At 32.7% G+C, this 27172-nt stretch overlaps 2 protein-coding genes across 5 annotated transcripts; one reads left to right on the top strand and one right to left on the bottom strand.

Annotated features, from left to right (window-relative positions):
• Positions 1-13: 13 nt before the first annotated feature.
• LOC107946374 (magnesium transporter MRS2-5) lies at positions 14-4520 on the bottom strand. 3 transcript variants are annotated; one of them, XM_016880663.2, is made up of 7 exons: positions 4138-4520; positions 2887-3486; positions 2412-2482; positions 1541-1669; positions 1113-1454; positions 851-898; positions 14-327 (listed from the first exon to the last, which is right to left on the bottom strand). In XM_016880663.2, exons 2-7 carry the CDS (start codon positions 3317-3319, stop codon positions 97-99), a joined length of 1254 nt encoding a protein of 417 aa, XP_016736152.1. In that variant the 5' UTR covers positions 3320-3486; positions 4138-4520; the 3' UTR covers positions 14-96. The 3 variants fall into 3 exon arrangements, with proteins under 3 accessions (XP_016736152.1, XP_016736153.1, XP_016736154.1); XM_016880664.2 differs by having other exon boundaries at positions 2887-3479; positions 4138-4514; XM_016880665.2 differs by lacking the exon at positions 4138-4520 and adding an exon at positions 3680-4109 and having other exon boundaries at positions 2887-3479.
• Positions 4521-19185: 14665 nt separating this feature from the next.
• Positions 19186-24344, top strand: LOC107946371 (cell wall protein RBR3). 2 transcript variants are annotated; one of them, XM_016880660.2, is made up of 6 exons: positions 19186-19348; positions 19683-19797; positions 20449-21483; positions 22063-22212; positions 22794-22988; positions 23577-24344. In XM_016880660.2, the coding sequence occupies exons 3-6, from the start codon at positions 20516-20518 to the stop codon at positions 23803-23805; spliced, it is 1542 nt and encodes a 513-aa protein (XP_016736149.2). In that variant the 5' UTR covers positions 19186-19348; positions 19683-19797; positions 20449-20515; the 3' UTR covers positions 23806-24344. The 2 variants fall into 2 exon arrangements, with proteins under 2 accessions (XP_016736149.2, XP_040962917.1); XM_041106983.1 differs by lacking the exon at positions 22794-22988.
• The last annotated feature ends 2828 nt before the right edge of the window (positions 24345-27172 follow it).

The raw sequence follows: 27172 nt of genomic DNA, 5'->3' as shown, positions 1-27172 counted from the left end.
TGAAAGGTGACAATTTGTCGAAGCACTGCAAATGCAATATATATTCTAACAACGTTGACATAAGAATAATAGTAGTTTTCATCTTGAAACTCGAGCTTACAATGGGAATATTTTCTTGTACTTGAAATACAACAAGAAAGAAAAGTACAATAACCCACATCCAGCACCTGTTATAATGAGAACCCAACTAAATGCAGACGGGTAGTCAAAAATCGAAGCTGCAAAGTTCATTCCAAACACACCTGCTACAGCAGCGAATAATGTGGCTACAAAAGTCGCCGCAGTGAGAAGTAACTCAAATTGAATCAGATGGTTCTGGACATTGCCCTGTTTAGCAGAACAGGAAGAAAATTGATCTTTGATTACTATTTACTTACGACTTCCCCAGTTGCAATTCAATTTTTTTTTTCATTTCTAAATTCACATTGTAAGTTAAAAGGCTTTGTTTGGTAGAGTGGAAAAAAATTAAAAGGATGGAAAATTGAAGGGATAAAAATCTAGAATGATGGAAAACATAATTTTTCTTTTCATAGGTGTGCTTGGCAGGAGAGAGAGAAAAATGAAAAAAGAGAGTATATTTTCTTTCCATCCATTGCCTGGTAAAATTAAAAAAATGAAAAAAAAAACATTTGAAAAATACATAATTTTGAATTAACATACACATCTCTTTCCTTTTCTTTCCTCTCATCATTCCAATTTGGAAGATAGAAAATGATTATCTCTCCTATTTTCTTTCCTCTCACTTTTCTTCCCAACCAAGCACACTCAATTTATTTTCTTTCCTCTTTTCCACCCAACCAAGCACACCTAAAGAGAGAGAGTGTCATTGAAACAATAAATCAATTCTCACCAATTTAATGTTGATCAGATCTTCAGTGTCATCAATGTACTCTTTCAGCTGCATAAATAGTAAGATTGGGCATCAGTGGTTGAGTATAATGGGTTACTAAGTACTGGAAGAAAAAACTACTTGTGGCGCTTGAAGTCAATGCAACATCTATATGTTAAACTTAGGGGTGGCAAAAACAGATCATTCTCGGTTCTTGGACCTCTAGACCAGTAGGATGTGACCACACTAACATATCTACAGTATAAAGGTAAAGGTCTCTTACCGATAACAACTTGCTAAGAGTATGATCAATGACAACAAAGTATGCCTCGAGTAACATTTCAAGTTGCTCAATATTATCCCCACCATGTGAACTAGTTAAGCTTCCTTGTTTACTTGCAGTCACGATACTGCTAAATGCCCTTTGCAATCTTGGAGCTCCACTGGTCGATGCTATTGGTGAAACAGGAGCAGATTTTGAAACTTGTCTGGTCCCACCAGAAAAATTAGTTAGAGGATTTATTTCATGGGGGGTGTTGCCCTCTGACCTTAGTTTTTTCTCTGTGAGGTACATCTCAGCCATGTCACCATCATCATCCATAAGATGCTCTAATTCATCTCGAACCTGAAATTTCAATCTAGAATCAATTATATAAGAAACAAAACTACAATAGGTGTATTCCAAAACACGCTGTATATAAATATCTATACCTTCTGAACTCGCTGGGTTAATGTAAGGAGGTGACCTTTTAACCTTCGAACACGCTCCAGGTTAAGAGTATTAATGGATGATGCTAGTTCATCTAGCACTGGATATATCTCCATTTCCAGTTCTTTCACCTATAGAAAATAAATTTTCAGAATGTGAAGGATTTTAGCTTATTATGATTTCATACCAACATGAACATTGATTTCCAAATTCTTTACTTTGGTTTAGCCAGCCTAATTACAAGGGCCAAAGCCAAGGGGGCAGGCAGGGGTCTCGGCCCCACCTTGGTCAAATGGAAAATTTTCACTTTTAGCCCTTCCTAAAAGTTAATAATTCAATTTAAGCCTGTTAACCTCTTGATTAAATGGAAAAATTCCATTTTTGGCCCCTCCCAAAAATTAATAATTTAATTTAAATCCTTTTACCACAAAATTTTTAGCTTTGCCCCCCCCCCCCGAAATTCTATAATTTTATCTCAGTCCCCATAACACAAAATTCCTTGTTTCACCCTTGCTATTTACCCTAACCTTTTTTCTATAAGACCAGAACAAATAGTATCACAAAGACACACTTGGCCTCCTTTTTTCTATAAGACCAGAACTTGTATTATCACAAAGACACATTTGGCTTTATTGGATGATGATGCATGCTAAATACAAAGATCTACAAATTATATGCAATGAGTCGGCCATGGAAACATCATATTTACTGAGACCAGAACCTATCCTGTGCATCAATATATAAGTGTCTCTCAAGGATGCACCTCTAGGATATCCCCTCAGTGTCAAGTAAAAGAAATTCAATTGGTTATGTACTTGAAAAAAGATTTCAAGCATTTTTAACAGTTAGCTAGTGATAGAGGTTATGGAATACCTTTACATCAAGTGACATGCAAGTTAGTTCCAATGCCAGTTCCAGAGCCCTAAATTCAAATGGCAGGTCATCTGAATAAAACAAGTAGATAATGTAACTATGTAAGCATGTTATATGACAACTTCCAAACTGCCAAATAAATTAAGAAAGAAGGTGAGACAAATAAGAACTGCCATAAAAACTCTTTGGGGACTAATAAATTTAGGAAGAATCATTTAGTTCAAATTGGTAAATTTTTAATAGATGTCTCTATTTCAAAGAAGCAGCATAGCAGTCAAATTTAGTAACATTTTCTTATGCTTCTCCAAACAGGATAACAAGTTAGTGGATATCGTGGGAATAGATGAGAGTATATCAGATATTTTGTAACAATAATTTCAACGGCAAGTAGCAATCAATATTGTTTATTTAAGACTCTTTCAGCCATCCACTTGAAACCAAACTAAACTACAGGCTATTAAGAATGCATTTTTACCAGATTGGTCTTTCTTTGCCTGAAGACGCTTGCATAATTCAGACTTATATTGGACAACATTTATGTCCAAAGAGTTCATCAAGATAACCTCCTCAGCTGTGATTATGCATCTTATTTGCTCAAGACTGACCACAATAGCCTTCTCCCTTCCTAATATTGTTGAAGGATAAATAAACAAAGGGTCCAAAAGCCTTAGGTCCCTGGATGGCAAAGAACACTGTCTCATTATTTTAGCTTTATCAAGTTCCAAAATCTTCACATTCCCATCTTGGTCAATCTTTATCCATGAGCGACTGCTGTGTCCTCTCTTCTTCACACCTGGAAAGCCAGACCTACGATTTGAATGTGCACTTGAAGTATTCCTTTCACAGTTATTGGAAGATGTAGATTCAGGAACGTCAGATGGAAGAAAATCCCCCTGTGATTCTTCCATTGTCTTTTGGTTTTTCCTCCTTCAATTCCAGCCAACAGTATTGCAAAGAGATGATATATCAATTGCCATCGCAAGAACAGCAGCAGCCTCACTCATGAGATGGGAATCAAATATATTTGAAAGTTACAGTTCTTGATATTTCTAGTGTGAATTGAGAATCCTGAAAACTATGGGCAGGTACATGAGAAAGCAAGAAAGGGACCCCTTTAAAAATCAAATTACTGCTTTCAAAGAAAAGGAGGAGGAAAAAAGGCACAAAAGTAGAAATAGAAAAACCCAAATTAATAAACCAAACAAAAACTCTGCTCATTTTAGCAGCTGAATATTTACAAGCAGGGAAAAAAAGGAGGAGGACTCCACCTTGAATGTCATGCTTCATTAGTCAATTCAACAGGGGACAAAAACCAGCAATTGCTCATTGCCCAACAATGAAGAAATGTATCAACGATTAGATACACAGCATGAAGGGAACTCAAGCAGTTATAGTTCTCTATCAACAAGCACAAATCCCAACACTCATAAAGACTAAGAAAGCATTCGAAACCAAATTAAGATGCGTATAATATGGTTCAATTCTATTAATCCATAGTAAAACGTTAGCTCAAACAGATATAATTCTCTAACAAGAAGCATAATTACCAACAAGGAAAACCCCTAAAATAGCATTGGAATACTAAAAAAAGTAATTTATTAAAGACCGAAATAAATAAACAACCCAATTTTGTTTAGAAGAATAAGCGTGAAAGCAAGCAAATTCCAGGAACAATAAACCAAAGGGAAAAAAACGATTAAGAAAAGGGTAGAAAAATTTATTATACCACTTGAAAACAAAGGTCCAAACTCAGAAAAAGCGGTGGATTGAATCAGGGATCGCTTTGTTGGACCAAATGGAAGCGAAGAGAGTCAGTGAAACAGCGGATGGAAATTGGAAACTGATCTGCCACCATTAAATTCCGGGAAGCGTTTCTTGCGCTTTTCGACTTTTTACAGTTGATTTGGTAACATTTTAATGTAATTAATCTGCAAATAAACAGATAATCAAATAATCTACTGCCTTCCCCTAAAAACAAAATAAAATTCAATCATTCAAAAAAACAAAAAAAAAAAAAGAGGAAAACGACTGTGAATGTGAACCAGGGTAGGTTAGTATCCATATTGATATCCATGTATTTAGATTTTAGATACTAGATTACGTCAGATACAGGTGAGTGAAAGAAAAAATTAAAAAATTAATATTTAGAATAAACTCGGTGAATTGTATTTTACCATTTTTATTCAAAAAAAAAAATAAAAGTACCATCATCCATTTTACTTTTTTATTCAAAAAAATAAATAATTCTTTTATTAGAAATTCATCCGTTAGTGATTCTTGTTATTTTTAATTAATTTATTTAATTTTAAAACATCTTATATACATAATTTCACAAAATAAATTTCAATTTCTTATTTTCTTTAAGTCAAATAAAAAAGTAACATTACTTAAAATATGAATTGAAAATTTAAAACATTTATCTTATTCTCAATATTGCTGTTCAATAAAAAAAATATTTCATATCAATTTAGGTACTATTAAAATTATAAATAATATTATATTTAACTTTACAATCGGCCAACACTGTCAAAAAAAATCATTGAACTTGAAAGAGAAAAAACAAAATGGATAATAAAAATGAGTAAACTTTGATAATCAAAATAATTAAATTGAAAAAAAATAGAACTATTCAAACAAGTAATAAATTTTCATATAATTAGTGTAAAAAAATATAAAGTTAAAAACATATATTTAAAATAATGTATTTTAATATAGAGATGTTGAAATTTTCATTATTTTCAAGACTATTATATGTTTTTTTTAAATGTATGTGCTTTCTACTAATTTTATTTATGATGTTTAAAAAATTAAATAATTATGAATGGGATAACTTTTATCATAAAAAAATCATGTTATTGTCGAAAATGTAAAACGATCTTTGTAAGAATAAGCACTATATGAACAATTAGTTCCACTCGTCGAAAATCTTTACAATTTGTTATATTAAGATTAATTAGAAATGCACCAAAGAAAAAACAATAAGATAATGATTTGATATTTTTTTAATATAATGTAAAAATTATTAATAAATTATCTCATCAATTCGCATGAATCTTGTTTATTTATGAGAAAATAAATTGACCTTAATGCCTATAAGAAAATGCTTTTACCTAATTCTGACATTAGCAAAAACCAAAAGATGGAGAGAAGTTAAAGAGAGCATGAAGAAACTTTAATGTATTTTCACTTCTATTGCTTCCAAATCATTTTCTGTCTTAATGACAATTAAATCAATAATAATTAATACGTTCAAAATCATATTTAAATAATTTAATAAAAATAGTTTTCATCATAATATTATATCTTAAACTAAAGTCAATTTAAGACATTTTAATATAAAATTGTAATTCTTAAAAAGATGTAATCTTTGAAATTATAAATTAATGTTGCATAAAAATTAAATTTCACAATTTAAAATAACACTTATAAAATCATATATAAAATATATTTAACTAAATTAAATATATAATAATTTTTTAAATTATGTGAATGAATTAAATAAATAAAAACAATTTTAATTATAAATAATAATATAATACAATTTCAAAGCATAAAATAATAACAAAGTTAAATAATTTAATGTGTATTAAAAGAAAAAAAAAGTCAGAAGTGAAAAAGAGAGAAAGTGGACAAACAATCTTTTTGGAGTGATGTTTTTTCTTAAAAAAAAAAAAGAGAGAGTGAGAAGATATCATGTAAAATAGAGGCAATTTACTAGAAAAAGCTATTTTTTTAAAAATTTATCGAAATGGGTCGATTTTTTAATTATTTACCGGAATGGTCCATTTTTCGGAAAATCGCGCCCACGTCAGCGCGATGTCAGGTTACATGGCAGGACATCGCGTCTACGTCAGCGCGACCTGCTGACGTGGAAGGAAATCGCGTCCTTGAACAATACCCCAACTGTCAAAAATTTGACCGTTGCCCCCCCCAACGGTAAAATATATATATATATAAATACCCCCATCCCTTTATTTTTTTTCACAAACAAATCCTATCTAATTTTTCCTCTCTAATCCTCTCAATTTCCTTCCAAAATTCTTTCAAACCCATATTTAATTTTAATTTCATCTCAATTTCCTTCCAAAATTCTCTCAAATCTATTTTTTAAAATAATTATAAATTTTTTTATATTTTTTTAAAATAATTTTAAATTTTTTTATATTTTCATCAATGGCCTGATCTTTGATTCGTCTTGATAGCAATCACATATCGGTGGAGCAAATGAAAATGGTAAGTATTAAATTTAATTTATAATTATTATTTAAGATTTTTTTTATTTAAGTATTTTTAGATAATTATTAATTTATTGTTTGTTATAAAAGTCTGAAGATCGGGTATTGGAATGCCATATCCGAAATATGCATGCTCCTCCATCACCGTTAGTAGAGAACTACCTGCGGGAAGCGGGTTTTTGGCACGTGGCGACGGTAGGCCGAGGATGCAAGTTGGACCCGAAACTGATTAGTGCGTTGATCGAGAGGTGGAGACCCGAGACGCACACATTTCATCTTCCATGTGGAGAGTGCACTATCACTCTAGAAGATGTCAGCATGCAGTTGGGATTGCCGGTGGACGGGCACCCAGTCACCGGGTCTGCCCAATCTAGCAATTGGGAGGCGGTGTGCTACAAGCTTTTGGGCGCTATTCCGGAAAAAATAGATGGAGGTAAGGTCGAGATGGGCTGGTTACGTGCCACCTTCCCCGATCCGAATGCAAATTCAACCGAAATCCAAAGAATCCGATATGCTCGATCATACATTCTTCAAATAATTGGAGGTTATCTGATGCCGGATACGTCACGGAGCCATGTACATCTAAGGTGGCTGCTAAAACTCGTTGATTTTAGAAGAGCTGGTGAATTTAGTTGGGGGTCTGCCGTCTTGGCAACATTATATCGGGAGATGTGCGGGGCGACGCGATCGAGGAGAGCAACCATCGGAGGTTGCCTGTCACTACTGCAATCATGGGCACAATTTCGCTTTCCATTTCTACGTCTTCGAGTGAACCACCCATATACATTCCCACTCGTAACGAGGTAAATTTTATATTACATTTTAGAATTATTATGTAGATTTTGTAAGAATAAAAGTATGCTAAAATTTTATTTAATTAGGTGGAACCATCTGGCAAGTTATTGTGGATTACCGTCTGAACTTGAAGATATACGGCTTCTATTAGACCAACGGTCAGAAGCTGAAGTAAGTATTATTGCAAATAGATATTTTCATACATTCTCTAGTCGATTGATATTTAGTATTTAGTATTTAGTATTATGTATATAACTAATATTTCTATCATGTTCATATAGTTTCACTGGACATCATACGAGGATCTGACAATTCGGGCAGTAATCCCGGAAGAGTTTTTACAAAATCCGAACGCTTGGCACGTGAAAGTGGTGTTGATCAACTATGCAACCGTGGAGCCCCACTAGACAGACAGAGTGCTACGATAGTTTGGATGTAGACAACCGATTCCTACGGACCCTGAGGAGTTTGACGAGTATCACAAAATCGACCTTCGGCTATTAGGTACGGATTGGCCTAGATACTGGTCCGAGTACACGGAAATGTGGGAAAATCAACATGAATATCTACCTACTCGGGAAGAAATCATCGTTCCGGAGTTAGCGTGCGTTCCAGAATACATGCCATGGTTTAGGATCCATGGCAAGCCGTATTTACTTACGCCAGAGGAGAGGCAACGGCAATTACGTCTCGGAAGGGAAAGGCGCGGGCCTCTAAATCCAAGACGAAATGACTTCAAAGGCATCCCCTCAACGAGGCCTAGACAGTCACCCGGCGTATCATCAGTGGGCATGCAATCACCGGCCCCAACGAGAGCACCGACGCAGTCACCTGACGCAGCAATTCAATAGATGATACCCACGCAACCGCCTTTCCCTATGATGCCAGGTATGTTTCCTAGCCCTTATATGTACCCTAACCCTTACATGTATCTTTTTTCGAATACTATGGCAGGTTGGAGCCAAATGCCCGATTCAGCTCTATTTCTTGTTATGCCGAGCAGACTGTCGATATCTAGGCCAGTGGCGCAGGAGGGATCGCACATGCCTTCGGGGAGCTCTCCTTTTTACCAATCGCCAGCAACGTATGGCTTTCAAACACCGTCGCCGTTAACGATGCAAACACCTCCACATACACTATTCTTTGAAGGTGGATCATCGTCCCAAGTCCGAGAACCAGATGCCGAACCGAAAGAACTACAATCACCACCGGAGGAAGAACAACCGCCGCCAGAAGTTAGAGGAAGGAGGAATCCAGCGCGGAGCCGTCTACGGCCGCCATGTGGAACTGAATCCCCCGGGCATAGACATTGATTGCCGTTTAAATTTATTATTTGATGTAATAAAATAGAAGTTTATTTGATGTAATACGCATAGAAATTTTTGAAGAACATAACTGATATTATTTGATATAATAAAATAAAAACCCTAATTTAATTGAAAACCCTAACCTAACTCAATTAAAAACCCTAACCCTAACCCTAACCCTAACCTAATTTAATTAAAAACCCTAACCCTAACCTAACTTAATTAAAAACCCTAACCCTAACCTAACTTAATTAAAAACCCTAACCCTAACCCTAACCTAATTTAATTAAAAACCCTAACCCTAACCTAAATTAACTAAAAACCCTAACCCTAACCTAAATTAACTAAAAACCCTAACCCTAACCTAAATTAATTAAAAACCCTAACCCTAACCCTAACCCTAACCCTAACCTAACTTAATTAAAAACCCTAACCCTAACCTAAATTAATTAAAAACCCTAACCCTAACCTAAATTAACTAAAAACCCTAACCCTAACCTAAATTAACTAAAAACTCAACCTTAACCTAACTTAAACCCTAACCCTAACCCTAACCTAACTTAATTTGATAAATTTTACTAACCATTAACACAATTTTTGGACTTAATAATTTTAGTTTATTTCATAAATTTTACTAACCATTAATACAATTTTTGGCTTAATAATTTTACATATTTTGATAATTTTACTAACCATTAACACAATTTCTGGACTTAATAATTTTAGTTTATTTCATAAATTTTTACTAACCATTAATACAATTTTTGGCTTAATAATTTTACATATTTTGATAATTTTACTAACCATTAACACAATTTCTGGACTTAATAATTTTAGTTTATTTGATAAATTTTACTAACCATTAACACAATTTTTTTGGCTTAATAATTTTACATAATTTTACATAATGTTAGATTTGGTAAAATGTTTTGACTGGTCCAAAAAATTTGACAAGAAATTAAACTAATTTGATAATTTTACTAACAATTAATACAATTACCAATTAATAATTGAAGAAAATATATTTTTTTCTAAAATTACATTCAGCTATTGCGATTAGGGCATGATCGACTTATATGGCCTGGGTCCCTACACCATCCGCACAACTTCTGTTGACTGGATGTTTCTCGGATATCCATATTGTTCCGTATTCTAGTGGAGCAAGGTCGACCCTTTGGTTTGCGACGTAATTCTCTATCCGGTAACAGCTTAAAAGGAGCAAGAGATACGGGCGGCCACTTACGTTCATCTGGGACCAGTGGGAAAACGTGTCTCTATATGTTGTACATGTTTTCTAGTTTGTAGACTTCATCCACATAACTCATCGGATCCAGACGGAGTTTCTGACAAGCTGCAATAACATGAGCACATGGATAACGAAGTGCATCAAACTTCCCACAGTCACAAGTCCAGTTTCGCAAGTGTACATGATACTGCCCGCCAACAACACCTTGGTGCGGTCTGTCAAACTCCGTCACGCGAAACCATAAATTGTCTCGATCGTGACACACTGTGTGCATGATGTTTGCCATCGCCTTCGCCTTGTTAATTTCTTAAACTACCTTACTGCACCATATATGTCCACCCTGCATCTGGCCAGCATAAGTTGCTGCTCGCTTTGGAAATAGTGCTGCCAAACGAAAATATGTCTCTCACACAACCGATGTTATCGGTAGATGGCGCGTTCCTTTAAGAACAGAATTTATGCATTCAGCCAGGTTCGACGTCATATGGCCATATCGTAGGCCTCCGTTGTATGCTTGTGTCCACTGTTCGAAACGTATGTTACAAAGGTAGTCTGCCCCTTCTCCGTTTTGGGATCGTAAAATTGCCAACATCTCTTGAAAACGATCTTTATTTATTTCATACCCTGCCAATATAAGATAATTGCGAATATTTTATACCACTTCTACCAATAAAACTAATTAAAATTGACAAATGAAATAATACAGTTATAAACTAAATACCCATGTTGGTCACTTGTCGTCGTTCGCTCTTGGACAGATATTGCCAGTAGTAGTTTGAAGCAACATGTCTTAGGCAATATCTATGGTGTGTGCGCTGCCACAAGCTTCCCTCTCGATCAAATGTAGCTAGTATACCGGTGCCCCGATCTGAAATAACACAGATATCAGGTTGGGGGCAGACATGCCTCCTTAACCTAGAGAGAAAGAAATCCCAGTCATCAGATGACTCTCCCGGTAAATGCAATTGGAAGAATTCTCCTACCGCCGTCCTGTGCCACTGCAACCAATAGCCGATGAGTATACCTACCGAACATGAAGGTACCGTCAATTTGTACCAACTGCTTGCAGTATGGAAATACGTCTCGGTATTGCTTAAAGGTCCAAAATAGGCGTTTGAATACTTGGCATCCACGTAGCAATCGGTCGTTGTAGTACGCATGTTCCGTTTCAAGGTCTGTGATGGCACCTGAGACGTATCTCTCTAGCACCTGACACCACTGCCATATTTCATTATATGAGGCGTCTCACCCACTATGCATCTTCTCCAACGCCTTTTGCTTAGCTATCAAAGCCTTGCGGTAAGAGGGCGTGTACCCTATTTGGCTACGGATATTGGCAATTATCACCGGTACTGAAGTCCTGGGATCTGCTTTTATCGTGGGCATTATCAAGCTGACTAACATAGCTGAATCTATTTTGGGATGATCTTGTGAAACACCTACAGAGGGAGTACATTAAATAATGCAACATTGCAAAATAAAATTATTATTCAGATACATTCAATCCTGTACCTGCAGCACATGTATGTAAACCTTTGTACTTTTTTATCTCCCACAACCCTGTCTTTTTCCTTAATGAGACGATGATTTTCCATGAATATGTGCCGTTTTGCACCGCACACTTCGCCTCAAACTTATCAGATTTTGGTTTAACGACGTGGTAATTAACGCTGTTTTTGATGCTATGTTGTTTCAAAACACCAATAAAACTATCCTTGTTGGTAAATTGATTACTAACTTCAAGTTCACCGAAATCTACCCCCGAACTTGTACGATCGCGCAACCGGTTTGGTAGATCTGGAAACTCTAACGCATCATCTGCTGACAGATCGACATTATGCATGTGGGCTGGAGGTGAGTATGCTCTGAATCGTGGATTTTCTTCATCATCTGAACTCCTTTCAACATCTTCACCTTCTGTTAGAATAGGCTCCGGTTCAGAAAATAATCTCACTTCTGCATCATCTGGCCCAGGCTCTCGATGTGGATCCACATCGGAGTCATCTCCTAACCCACAATCATCTGCAGCGTACGATGTCCCCTCACCAGTTGACGTCGTAGGTAGTACGTCATCCTTTCTTCTGGGCATTTGATAACATCTCCAATTGGATGTAGATTGCCATCCACTAGAACTTGACGCAGTTCCCCAGTACGTATTTTCAGCATCAAATGTCGAGCCACCGACGTACATGTCCCATCCACCAACAGAGTGTCTTGCGGGGGATGTGCATTCGACACCTCTACCGAGCATGGGCTGTTCCGTATTTTGTAACCCGCTAACCGAGTGTCGGCCAGGGGTCATGTATACATCTCGAACACCGGACGGAAGTACATCAGTTGGCGATGTAAATTGTACATATAACTCAATATAAGTTGCTCCACTAGCAAGATGAGTCTGCACCATTGCCTCCAAGCTACGAGCACCTTTTATGTCGAACGAGTCATATGTCACCGGATCAACACAAGAACAAAATCGATACGTGATTGACAGAACTTTCATTAGCGTCGTTCCGAAGATTTTACGCCTAATTCTTTTACGAAGTTCTGTCAAATCTATGTTCTGGTTAAATGACAGTCGCACCGTATTCTCCGACAAAAAAACAACACTATTCTCGGTGTGGTAAACCTCACCATCGTAGTAAATAATAGCACTAATACGTTCACTCATTTTGAAATTCTAACTTTCTTAGCCTCTCTAAATTTTTTCTGCTATGACTTATGCATTTTAAGAACATTTTCTGCCTAATTTATAGCCTCAGCCCAAACTTGCTACTGTAGCAAAATCGCGTCCACGAGGGCGCGATTTCACAATTTCTTCTCAAATATCATCCTGGTAGAAGCGATTTTATACTATTTGCTCAGAAACGTCAACAAAAAAATTATTTCTTACATGACCTACTGTAGCAAAATCACGTCCACGAGGGCGCGATTTCACAATTTCTTCTCAAATAGCATTCTCGTAGAAACGATTTTATACTATTTGCTTAGAAGCATCAGAAAAAAATTGTTTCTTACATGACCTATTGTAGCAAAATCGCGTCCACAAGGGCGCGATTTCACAATTTCTTCTCAAATAGCATCCTGGTAGAAGCGATTTTATACTATTTGACCAGAAACGTCAACGCGAAATAATTTATTCCGGAATATTTTTTGCCTAAAAATCCTGGCCCTAAACCCTAAAAGCCAAAAAAACCAAACGTGAAAAATACGTCAAAATCGCGTCCCCAGGAACGCGTTATGTGGCAGGACATCGTGTCCACGTCAGCGCGACCTGCTGACGTGGATGCGATGTCCTGCCATGTACCCTGACATCGCGCTGACGTGGGCGCGATTTCCCGAAAAATGGATCATTCCGGTAAATAAAAAAAAATCGGCCCATTTTGATAAATTTTGAAAAAAAAGGGCTTTTTCTAGTAAATTGCCCGTAAAATAGCTTCTTGTTCCTTTCCTTGTGTTTATTTTTATTAAATCTAAAATTTTAAAAAAGAAAAATTATATTTAAGATTAATATATTTAACCCAACAATATATTATGTATATCGGAAATACATGAATATGGAATAACAATCAACCAATAGATTATGACAGATTGCAGGAAAAAAATAGAAAAGTGCGCTATTATTATTAATAAAAGAAAATTTATTGATAGAAGAAGATAAAATATATATAATTAAAATTTAGATAGAAACTAAATACATAAGAGTAATGAAAAAAAAAACTCTAAATGCTTAAAGATCAAAGTTGAAGATATTCCACGAAGCAATATTCTTACAAATTTTGGGCATAATCATGAATAAAAGGTCCTAAGAACACGTTTAGATGTGTTTTGGGCATATTAATGTGAGTTACATTACGACCATGAAATTTTGATCTCAGTGACCTCACCACTCGATGTCACAACCACGGAATTGTAACGTTGTGACCTAGTCACCCAACATCTCAACGTCGCATAATTTACGTTGTGACAGCGCTATTTAGTAAGTTTTGTCACAATGTCAAAAGTTCTTACGTCGCACCTGTTTTTAACATTGTACTATTTTAAATAGTTTTGCCTTTTTTTGGGTTTCAATAACCTTTGATTAACCCTAATAAATCCTAAATAATTTTAAAACTTTGAATATTGTCTAAAATATATTTTAATCATTTTATAAAAATATTTCAAACTTTCAATTCTTAAATAAATTTAATATTTCTTTCTTATACTTAATTCAGTGGCATCTTTCATTCGTACTGGTTGTCTGAAACGGATGAAGGGTGTTACATTAAATGACATTTAACCCTATTAACTCTTATAAACCTAATAAGGCTATATATATAATATTATATAGATATATAAATTCTAACATATTAAAAGTCTATTTGTAACAGCTCTATTTTCAGTGATGTTAGAAATGGTGGTTTCAAAATTTCGTTTTTCGATGATCGAGTCTGTAAATATTATTAATTAATATTTTCTAGTTAATTATAGTATTATATTATATTTTGGTATGACAAATTCGTTAATTTGATAGTTAGTTAAGGCACAAGTGTAACAACCCTAAAGTCAAAGATATTGAAAAATAAGGTATCGAGGCCTCGTTTTCATAAACCGAGCTTGTAAATATTTTTATTAAATATTTACAAAGTTACTGTATAGGTGAATTGAATTTTGAATAGGTAATTTTATCGAATTAGTAACTAAATAAGATACAATGACTAAATCGTAAAAATGGTAAAAAATAATTGTTATAAATTTTTAATTGTTAAAGGGCTTAGATATAATTAACCAAGGTTTGAATGACAATTTGGCCACTATTAAGACTTAGTGGACGGTTGGTGTGTAGAAAACTAATAAATTATGATATAATTATATGTTGAAGTAATAAAATATGTTTTTATATCATAAAATAATAAAATAAAAGAAATTGAAAAGAAAAAGAAAAGCCATCTTCTTCCCATTTCTCATCTTTTGGCCGAAACCTTAGAGGAAAAAGAAAGATTGAAGTTTCAACTTTATTTAAGTATTTCTTTTTGTAAATTTTATATTTTTGAAATCGTTGTAACTTGATTTAGTTATTACAGGTATTAAGCAGTAAAATTATTAAAGTTTTAAAATGTTACCATTGATGGTTTTTGATGTTTTTAATGTTAAATGGCTTGGTTGTAAGCTTAGAAATGATTAAGGACTAAATTGTAAAGTGAACTTTATTAGTTTTAAACTTAAGGACTAAAATGTAATTATTTCAAAATTATCATGAAATTTCAATAATTATGGATTCTAGAGAGCCTTAGAAGGATGTATTTAAAAACCGGTCGTGAATGGAGCTCAAATGTGAAATATATGTTTGTTTTGGTTTTAGGGACTAAATTGAATAAAATGTGAAACTTTAGGAAAATTTTGTAAAATGAAATTGAATTTTTTATATTTTTATAATAAGTTGTTAAAAGATGTTTAGAATTGATAAATTAAAATGAATTATTATAGATCGGGATTTGAGTCAATCAGAAGATAATCGAGAAAATGAGAAATTATAAATTAGTCCCTGACACCTTAATTACTTGTTGCTTTTCTAGGTAAGTTCATACAGGACTTACTTCATCAATTAATAATATGTTTGTGTTATATTGTGTAATTTTCTAGTTGTATTGTCGTGATTATAATGTTTTGACATCAAATGGACTCAATTATAAAATACGAATTAAATGATAAATATGAATAGGTATATGCTATTGAATGGATTTGATCAACTATGTAATTGGATAGTATGTATGTGATGTTGTTATAAGGTTTAAAATGTATATGAATCGTTATTTGATATACGAAAAGGTGTATACGGTCACAGGATTGAAATGATTCAAAAATTGCAACGTGCCTGAATGAATTTAGTAAATGATTAGAATATGAATGAAACACCATTAAGGTTTAAAAGTAATCGGGTGTTGGTCAGGGATTTCTTTATCGATAGCTGAGATTCAGCATGTGTTGCGGATTCTCGACAGCTCAAGTGAGCAGCATCGAATAAAGTTGCAAAAGTAAACTTGACCTACAACTTGTGTGAGCAAATTCAAATATCACAGCTTCTGTGAGCAAATTCAATTATTCTTCATCAATGCTTGAGATCCAGCCCATATTGCGGATTCTCAACAGCTTGAGTGAGCAGCATCGAATAAAGCTTGTATAAGCAAATCAATTCTGTAGCTTGTGGAATTAAATCAATTACGTGTATCTGAGTTCAATATTCTTTAGTTCTCCGAGTGAAGATAAAAAGTGCAACAGAAAATGAAATGGATGTAATGGTGGTGCATGAATGAAAATAAATATACATGTATGTGTTTGCAAATGAGTTATGAAATGAGTTGTTAAACATGTAGTTGGTTATGTTATAAATTCATGTCATGTAAATGAACTAACCTCTGAATGTATTTGTTGACGTACATATGAAAGTAGCAGGATGCCAAATGATTTCCATGTTTGTCTCAGTATGTCTTAATTGTTTAATTATGAATTGAGGTAAGTTTACTATTTTAACACCTATGAGCGTACTAAGCACATATAATGCTTACTCTGTTATGTTTTCCTGTATTATAGTTGTCTTTTGCGGATCGTGGAGATCGAATCGACTCGGAGCTCACACTACCTAGCTTTAGTTTTGGTAGACTTTTGAACCATTTTTGACCCGGTTATGTGGCATGTAAATAGGTTTCAATATGGTTAAGTGTTGATTTTGAAAGATGATGAAATGGTCCCTATATAATTCTTGTTTGGAATGTGTATATAATATGTAGATAGGGCTTGAATTGTATATGTGTATAAATGGGAGATTTCATGTGTTTAAGCTAAGAATGTGGTTGGTTTTTGGATGCCTCGTTAGAGTGCTTAAAATGTACAAAATGGTATTACGGTTCACAATGGTTGAAGCTCTCAAATGGTCGTATTTGATTGTAGAAAGGTTGGATTAGTGTGATATAAATGGTATAGAGTTGTATCAATTGACTTGAATGGTTCGTGATACTTATTTAACATTGTTGTGCAATGGTGCCATTGAGGCATATTAGTTAGATGATTAGGGGTTGTTATATGATATGTTTTGGTATGTTTTGAACATGTTATTAAGTTACCAAAATGCATTTTGAGGTTACATTTTAAGGTTGGATTTGAAGTAGACATCAAATGGCATAATTTGTACCACACGATTGTGTGTGTCACACGGGCTAGTGACATGACCGTGTGTCTACTGGGAAATGGTTAAAAGCACATGGTTTCCGATTGTCACATAGGCTGACCATACGCCTATGTGAGTACTATAGATTTGGTCATCTAGTTTTTTCACACGGTCTTAGTTTGTTACATGATCGTATGACTTTTGATGAGTTTTTGCAATTACCTTTATCTTTTGAAAATGTTACAATTTGATCCTTGTTTGTTCTGGGTAAATTTTAGAGCTTTTGTAAGCTCGACTTAGACTCGATTTGTTTTTCATGCATGATATACGTAACAATTACATGTTATTTAATATTCTTGAATTTAGTTTTGCATGTAATTGTTCCTTTAACTATCATAACATCCTATAATTCGGGTTCGACAACCGAACTAGTGAGGGGTGTTACAATATTATATCCCTATTTACTCTTATGGCTCCCTTAGGAGCTGGTTTTATATAATATATAGATATGTGCTATTAAAGGATGAATAAGATTAAGTAAATGTACCATGGAGGCATTATACTAGGAGTCAGATTACATTTTACCTCCTCTATTCAAATATTGGGTAAATTAATCCCTATACGTTAAATCAAAGTACAGAGGCCTCCATAGTACTTGTACCAACACCGGTAACCACAATATTTTGCGACAACACTATCTTTAGTTGAAAGTTTTTGTCTTTGTATTAGTTTTACTAATGTATTATGTGGTAAGAATAATAATTAAGATGTCAAGTACAATAACTTAAAAACTTGCTCTTCATGGAAAAAAAGTTAGGGTGTAAAGAATCCGTGCGATTTAGAAGACTACGAAAAATAAGGTGTGAAAAGGTCAAATACATGTTAGTGACGTGAAAGAGAGGTTTGAAGTTAAGGGGTCTCTTTGAATAACATGATATGATGAGTGTTTAAAATAGAAAATAAAGTTGACTGAGTCTTAAGTTGGTTGCCATCGATATTATTATCAGTGCAAAAAGACATGGATTCGAATACGCTCAAACGTATTTTATCTTCTTAATTACGAGTAAAAAGGGTTTATGGACAATTCTAATCATTATATAAAAAAATAGGGGAAAATGGAACTCATTGATTTCATTGAATGAGTAATTAAATCTATATGTTCAAGTGAAGAACATTTTTTTGACATTTTCATCTTTAAATGACTTGATAATACCTACTAAGTGGTTTGAGAAAGTAAGTAGCGAGAATCTCACTTAGATGTATATAATTGAGGTTGCAACTTGAGAGTTAAAAAAATTGGACTTAAATCATTGCATATTTGTAATGTTGATTTTAATGATTTGATTCTTTAACTAAGAATCATCAAATGTAGGTTAATTATGCATTAACAATTTTTTATGTGAAAAATCTTTTTGTTGTTGTGACTACAACTTCTATCACAGCATTCAAATATATACTTTTCAAATTCACTTTGAATTCATAGTTAATAATATATTTTATTTTTATTTAAAATTAATTATAAAATAAATATTTAACATTTAAATAACATTTTAAAAGTAAAATAGTTTTTTGGGGTTCGTAGTAAAAATAAATAGACATTGGAATCAGCTTAAGTTCAGGGATAGATGTATTAAAATAAAGTTTAAAATATGCTATAAATCCTTGTATTTTTTGAAAAATAGGAATTTAGTCCTTTTATTTCTATTTTATGGAATTTAATTTTTCTATTTTCTAAATTTTAAAATTTAGGGTTAACTGTTAAGATTGTTAGTTTTTTTTTTAAATTTGTTGCTATGACATTTTTGAAATAAAAAAAAAACTCATTTAATAGCCATCTAATTAAAAATAACTTTATAATTAACTTGAATTTAACAAAATAATTAACAATATTAATAGTTAAACCTGAGTTTTGAAATATAAAAAGTAAAGGGATTAAAGTGCATGAAATAAAAGTACAGAAACTAAATTCTTATTTTTCGAAAAGTACATAGACTTGTCGCACATTTTAACTTAAAATAAAAGTCCAATGAGTAATTTACCAAAATCAAGCAGAAACTGATAGAACAAAGTTTTATAACCAATCTAAGCTTGTTGTAGAAACCATCAGTCTTCATGCTGGTATCATACGAACTTCAAATGCAAGAAAATTTGAAAAACTAAGCTATATCGAGCTCAACAGTTTCCCTCATCCTGCAAATAAATGGAAAGACGCAGTAAGTTTAAAACTTACAACAACGTCTTCAATTGCAATTTTGATGAGATTAGTTTCAGAAACTATGAACAAATTTTGCAAAAATTGGCGTTACTCCATCCACATTTTTAAACCTCTTAATTCTTTTTTATGCAGTTTTTTTTTAATTTATGATTGAATTATTATACAAACAAAATGAAAAATCAGTTTTTTTTTATGTGTAATTTGATTCTCAATTATCGGTTTCGGTTTTCTGGTTAATTTTGTGTCTATCCTTTTAAAAAAGTTGGGGATAAACATATGACGGGTTTCTTTTTTTGTTAATTCCCTTTTTTTTTAACTTTTAAAATTGATAGGTATATTCCGATTTTAGATATTTGTTGAACGTAAAGAAGCTGCTGAGGATAGCCCGGAGACACTTCCGACGAGTTTAATTTCAGCAGTTCATATGTTCAATGCTACTAAACTAAAGTATGTTTGTTCTTTTTCTCTTTTCCAAAAAGTTTATTATAATTGTTTTTTCTCTTAATTTCGGAAAAATAAACATAGTAGAAATTGTTCAAGGGAAATGAATTGATTGCATTTATTTCTGGTATTAGTTCAGCAATTTGATAAATTAACGAAGCTTTCAACTTAGAATTGAAATTGCTAATGGAATGAAACGTAATGTCTTTTCTGAATATAGTATATATCAGAGAATTTCTGCTACCAAATGCCTTTGTTCTTCATGCTTATGATTTTAAGTGTCCGATGTATCCATCATGGTCCTTCTCACTTTTTACTTTGTTTGGAAGAGCTTATCATCATCATGAAATTCTATCATAGACGTATGTGTCGAACACGAGTACTTTAGGGCATGCATTGTTTTTCACGATTTCATTACAAAGTTCATTGCATAGGCTGTATATATGTTATTCATTCTAGATTCCTTCCTCAATTCATAAAACTGACCAGTCATCAAACATAGATATTGTTTTCAGCATTACAATGGTGTTATTATTATTATTACAATGTTTTGAAGTTGTTGAACGTCACATAGTCTTTGAACTTTGTCTAAATCTGTGAACACTTCATCTTTTCACTGACATGGTGAAAGGTTTCTTTCTGTTTTTCATTTTCCAGGTAGATCTATGTGTTGATAAATACAAATGCTTGATTTTGACCCTGTTTCGTACAAACTTTTTAAGTTATGGACTCTGATAGCATCAATAGAAAGAGTAAGAATTCAAGCAAACGTGTAAAATTTAAGGATGAAAATGGAAACAGTAAGCATTCAAGTGAAGATAGTGGAAGCAGTAATGATTCAGATGCCCTTTCAGAGGTCCTAAATAGTATTGAAGGAACTATAAGTAATGGCAATTCTGGAATTATCAAGGGCTCAGGAAACAAAAATGATGTTGAAATACACGAAGGGCCAAAAGATGAAAGTGGAAGTAGTAATCGATCAGAAGTAGCTCAAGGGGAGATTGATAGGTCTAAAGGTGATTTCTCAACTGAAAATATTAGCTCGCCGTCATCTTCGTCTTCATCATCATTGTCTTCACCTTCATCTGGTTCATCTACCGATGATAAGTCTCAAGCAGATACACAAGAATCAGGCATATCAGGATTAACTTCTGGCAAGAGCTCTTCCATAATAAAACAAACTCAAAATGGATCTGCAGGTTCAAAATCTAATTCCCAAGTTCCCATTGTTGCACAAGAATCAGCATTGACACAATCCCCTCCAATCCAAGTAATGGATAGAGGGGTTGAAGAGTATGATCCGTATAGGATTCCGTCTGCTGTCTTTTCAATAAGTAAATCACCAGCACCTATGGATTGGAGTCTCGCTTCTAATGACTCATTGTTTAGCATTAAAGTAGGGAGCACTAGTTTCGCCAGAGATCTAATTCAAAACAAGGAAACTGCCCGTGGTGTGGAAAAGCCAGGTGAAGTTAAGGCATTAATTCCATTCCCTGCTGTTGCTCCAACGTACACAGAGAATTTTGAATTTGACATAAGGAAGGAAACTGTGGTTTCAGATGATACTGCTAAGGATAAAACAGCCCTTACTGCTGAAGAACCAATTGTTGACAAGTCAATGTCAATTGCACCCTGGAATCAGCCCAATATTTCTGAAAGTGGAATCGGTCAATGCTCCTTTGACTTTCCAGTGTAAGTTGATAGCGTTCTTTTATCTGCAAAATAATCCTATATACTTGTGGATTGATGTGCTCAACATAAGTTTTTCTTTCTGCAAAACAAGTACCTTTTACCTTGGTGTCTATGCAGTTGTTAATACAAACCTTATGTTGTCATTTATTCATTCCCATATATAAATTTCAAACCCAATGCTTGTTCGATGCATACCTATGAAGCACAGACACTTCGTGCAGGGATCTAACACGGAAAATTGTTTCGTTGGGGTGGAATACATGCTTGACATGTGAAGACACCCGGACACAGCAGAACATGCAAAGCAGGGGAATCAACAATGAACAAAAGCTATTTGCATGTTAATATTTAAACAAACGTATCAATTATATATTCTTATTGCATATTATCGTCAAAAAGGAAAATAAAAAGTTTGCGGTGTCTTGTCGTACCCATCTTCTAATTTATTTTAAATCCATGTGTCGCAATGTCCTTATCAAGAATTGCATGTCCATGTCTATTCTTCTTATGTGCACAATCATATAGAAATTTCAAACCTAATGGTTTCTCTATAATGAATATGCACCTTTTCTACTGCAGAAAAAACAAAAGCAAGAAGAAGAAGTGTGCATGGCCATCATGCTCCTGTTCTGGTTGTAGCTGGGCTTTCTGCTACTGTTCTAATTATAGCTGCGCGTTGTGCTACTGTTGGAACTGCAGCTTGAAAAGATTCTTCTGTTGTTGTTCAGAGTATGTTTCTCTTTTTCTCCCTACATCTATGCTACTGTATCAAAAATTAGATATAAGTAGATCTTTGGGCAAGAAAGACTTTCTTTTAAAGGATTGATGTCAATATTTGGAAATGAGTATAGAGAGTATAGAGGTATGAATATGATGCTCCAAGTAAATGAAAAAACTAAGAAGAATTGAGCATACTCAATCGCATCTCCATATCTGACACTCACTCATGTCCAATTAACATAGGCTGCACTTATGATGCATATATTTGGGTTGTTGTATGCAGTTTTCTTCAGTGTAGACTTCTCTTTTCCCCCACCTCTATCAAATATTACATATAGCATATCTTTGGGAAAGAAAAACTTTCTTTTAAAAGTTTGATATCTGGTATTTGTTTCCAATAATGCTCTAAATATATGATAAAACTGAGAAGAAATCAAGCATACTCAATCACATGTCTGTATCCAATACTCACATCCAAGTAACATATATTATGCTTACGATGCTTATATTTGGGGTTTCATATACAATCTACAAGAAATTCGAGATCTTGTGGGAACTTTTCAGCTTAAGTTATATTGGTATCATTGCAGTTCTGAAGATGAAAGTAATGTTTCAGAGGAAGAAAAAGTGCGGCAGAAACTACAAGAAAAGCCTAATGTTTCAAAGAAAGAAGAAGTGCAGCAGAAACAACAAGAAAAGCCCTTGGCCTCTGCATTGAAATCGAAATCAGCTTGCAGCAGCTGTTGGAACTGCAGCTTGAAAAGATTCTGCTGTTGTTGTTCAGAGTATGTTTCTCTTTTTCTCCCTACATTTATGCTACTGTATCAAAAATTAGATATAAGTAGATCTTTGGGCAAGAAAGACTTTCTTTTAAAAGATTGATGTCAATATTCGGAAATGAGTATAGAGAGTATAGAGGTATGAATATGATGCTCCAAGTAAATGAAAAAACTAAGAAGAATCGAGCATACTCAATCGCATCTCCATATCTGACACTCACTCATGTCCAATTAACATAGGCTGCACTTATGATGCATATATTTGGGTTGTTGTATGCAGTTTTCTTCAGTGTAGACTTCTCTTTTCCCCCTCCTCTATCAAATATTACATATAGCATATCTTTGGGAAAGAAAAACTTTCTTTTAAAAGTTTGATATCCGGTATTTGTTTCCACTAATGCTCTAAATATATGATAAAACTGAGAAGAAATCAAGCATACTCAATCACATGTCCGTATCCAATACTCACATCCAAGTAACATGGGCTGCATATTATGCTTACGATGCTTATATTTGGGATTTCATATACAATCTACAAGAAATTCGAGATCTTGTGGGAACTTTTCAGCTTAAGTTATATTGGTATCATTGCAGTTCGGAAGATGAAAGTAATGTTTCAGAGGAAGAAAAAGTGCGGCAGAAACTACAAGAAAAGCCTAATGTTTCAAAGAAAGAAGAAGTGCAGCAGAAACAACAAGAAAAGCCCTTGGCCTCTGCATTGAAATCGAAATCAGCTTGCAGCAACTGTTGCTCTTGGTTCCCTTCGTGTCGATGGCGTTGGTGTTGCTCATTTAACCGTTGTAAAGGAAAATGCTGTTGTTGAAAGGAACAACCAAAAGTCAAGCCACTGGCCTCTTCCCAGCCGGAAATGCCTGCCCAAATGGTGCACTTTTGTCATTGGATGCTTGCACATAATCTGTTCATATTTAATCGTCATGCATGGGTCATGTCTTCAACACAAATTCAAAGGCCCTCGTTGAAGTGATATATATATACACACATATACATATACATATACATACATAGACACACACAAATGTACTTCAATGGAATCTTAAGTTCCTAGACATATTTTCTTCTTATGTATAATTATATGAGAATCAGGTCCTTTTAGCTAGTGAGAATATAAGGGGGTGCCTAGGGACTGCTGGTGGAAAGGGAAAATTAACCTTCCCAAGTTTAAAGTAGAGATGACAAAATACAATTCACCGGGAAGTTTAGAGTAGAGATGACAAAATACAATTCACCGCGGACAGTGTAGCAGGCTAATTTTTGTTTATGCCTGTTCCGTCCCAACTTTTAAAAATTCTTATTTTACTCTTTAAACTATTCTATATTTTTTTTGTGTTATAAATTACATAGCAAATGCTTCTACACTTGAAATGAAAAAGGAATTTGACCATACATTGTCAATTTTTCAATGCTTTGTTTCGATCTTTATAAACATCTTTTCTATTATAATATATATTTTTCAAAAAAAATATTATTAGAAATTTTTTTATATCTTTCAATATTTTTATGTAATATTTTTAAAAAATATTAATTAAAAAAATCTTAAATAACCTATCCACTCCCATCTTTCACTTCAAAAAGAACACTAATTTTTAAAAATAAATTTTACTTTTTATTTATTTTTTCATCCATCTTCAAAATGAAGTAAAAATAAAATCAAATAAGTCAATGAAGCTTTGACATAATTTGTAAAAGTCGTAATCTTAAACTTTTAATATTTGAATTCAGATCCTACCCTATGGAAGTGTTATCTAATTTTATTTTAACTTAAATCTTGTCGTTGTAATTAAATTTATTTTGATTTAGATAAATTATATTCAATTTATTTAATTTTATTTGATGATATCTTACCATTATTAATGGAAATGATTATCATTATACCTCTTAAAAAAATATAAAATGGACGAAAATATTTGTTTCATTTCATGTTTATTTAATAAATGATGATAATAAATGATTAAGTCTCAGAATCCCTTCCTGATTGGGTAGAAAGCTGGAATTGATTTGAACCAATGGAAATGGGTGTCAGTTAATGTGACATCTCACCCACTAAATGCTTTTGTTAATCCTCCAATCAGACACCACCCACCATTAATGTCGGTGTCACATTTGTGGTCCTCACTTTTTAGATATTAACAGGAATTGTGAAAAACAAGTTCTAAATTAAATAAACTTATATTTTTTAACCATTACAAACTTAACTTTTTTTCTCCTGAACAAACCTGTTTTAGGATTTTAGCTGAGCTCTACATATCTAAGATTTGATTATAAATTAAATTATTAGAAATAGAATTAAAAATATATATTTGGGCGTTCCATTTCCACGTGGTTACACCCAAAAATTGCACAGCACACCATTCCTTGAAAACTTTAAAATATTTGCTACATTATTCATAATTCCACAAATATCCTATTTTATTATTTTATATTAACTATACCTACTCATTTCTCGGTCACTATCTTTTCATTTCAAATGATTTTTTTATCCAATATATTAACATCTTCATTAATATATAAAAACAGGAGCGAAGTTAGAAAAACATTTTAGGGGTCAAAATTAAATTATAATTTTTATGATAATAAAAATATAATTTTTAAAAGATTAAATCGTAATTTTATCATTTTTAGGAGGCTAAAGTATAGTTTTATCTTTATTAATCTAAAATTTTAAAAAAATTAAAATAGACAATTTTTTATTTTAAGAGGCTCGGCACCTGTCACCCCCTAGATTCACCCCTACATAGAAAATAAAAATAAATTTCTTAATTATTACAATAATAAATATTATTATAAATAATATATAAGTGATTATATACATTTAAATTTTTTTTTACCTTAATAATATTTCATCATTTCAATTTGATTCTTAAAACCTACCTTAAATATGTCTTTTTTTTTTGTAATTTTGGACAACATATCTCAATAAACAATTTCAATTGTCAAAAGGGTTAATGATAAATTTAGCCACGGACTTTTGCATGTTTTGTCAAATGACCCTAATTATATTTTGAGCCTTTTTTGTCATCAACATTTGTTCTTTTTTTTAATCTACTTTTTTAAACAAATTTAATGAATAAATTCAATGTTTCAATCTTTCGTACGTTTATTTACTGAGAAGTTTTTCTACTAAGTTAATTTTTTAGATAATTACTTTTATTTTTTTTAAATTAAGAGTTATTTTGTAATTTAATGTATTTTTTTATTTTATTATTGTCCACATGTAATTATCTTATTTGGTTATCTTAGTAATAAATTACATCTTATTAAAAATATTCCGCATATGAAAATCCACATCATCCTCAATAACTTTTTTAATGGTACTTTCATTAAATCTGTTAGAAAGAGTAGATTGAAAAAAAGAACAAAGGTTGATGAAAAAAAGGCTCAAAAATATAATTAGGACCATTTTGACAAAACATGAAAATGTTAGTGATCAAATTTGTCATTAAGCCTAATCAAAATCATCTTATTGAAAAGGAAAGATGTTAATACTAATCAATTTGTGAAAATATTTTTTATCACTAATGATTTGATTTAATGATATGGTTTAAATTTTAAAAAAATAGCAGTTGAAGTGAGATACAACCATCATTTTAATACTACTTTAGCAAATATGGTTGTCTAATTATTACCTCAAATAAAACAAATCCAAATATCAAATTTTCCAAATTTTGTTTTTTTTAAAAAGTATATTTTATGTTACAAATTATAACATATTATGCATTCCTCAGTCAAAATCACTATTCTCAATCTAGGTGAATTCTCAAAGTAATAATAATAAAATGCTAAAATATTTCAATGATATAATATAAATTGGATGATTAATCAAGTACAAAATAAGATTTTTTTTTCTATTATTATGTTTACCATTTTCAATTTACTTACAGAAAAAAAATGAATAGAAAAGAAACTTAAGTTTAATTTATTAAAAAAGTGGCCATACAATGAAAAAATATGGAGATGAACAATGAGATTTTGGGCATCTAAGAAAAATAGATTTGTTTATAATTTTATTTCCTCTGTCCCAGTAAAAATGTGGCCTTTTTTAGGTTCAATATTTTAAACTTTGATTGTAATTATTTTAATTTTTTATTTTTTATAAAAATATATTTTAAAAAATTTCATTGATTTTTTATAATATTTTATTTCAAAATTTTATTTAGTGTATGAAATCTTTT

The sequence above is a fragment of the Gossypium hirsutum genome, chromosome D12 (assembly GCF_007990345.1).
Source record: "Gossypium hirsutum isolate 1008001.06 chromosome D12, Gossypium_hirsutum_v2.1, whole genome shotgun sequence".
Classification (NCBI taxonomy): Eukaryota; Viridiplantae; Streptophyta; class Magnoliopsida; order Malvales; family Malvaceae; genus Gossypium; species Gossypium hirsutum.
The sequence above is the reverse complement of the archived record's forward strand: the minus strand, read 5'-3'. Positions and strand labels throughout refer to the sequence as shown.

Bases quoted from the DNA above. Each gene is read 5' to 3' on its own strand.
- LOC107946371 (XM_016880660.2), top strand. From the start codon at position 20,516: ATGGACTCTGATAGCATCAATAGAAAGAGTAAGAATTCAAGCAAACGT. The intron at 22,213-22,793 runs GTATGTTTCTCT...GTATCATTGCAG, and splicing joins TTCTTCTGTTGTTGTTCAGA to TTCTGAAGATGAAAGTAATG. The intron at 22,989-23,576 runs GTATGTTTCTCT...GTATCATTGCAG, and splicing joins TTCTGCTGTTGTTGTTCAGA to TTCGGAAGATGAAAGTAATG.
- LOC107946374 (XM_016880663.2), bottom strand. From the start codon at position 3,319: ATGGAAGAATCACAGGGGGATTTTCTTCCATCTGACGTTCCTGAATCT. The intron at 1,455-1,540 runs GTATAGATATTT...TTGAAATTTCAG, and splicing joins TAACCCAGCGAGTTCAGAAG to GTTCGAGATGAATTAGAGCA. The intron at 328-850 runs GTGAGAATTGAT...TCTGCTAAACAG, and splicing joins ATCTGATCAACATTAAATTG to GGCAATGTCCAGAACCATCT.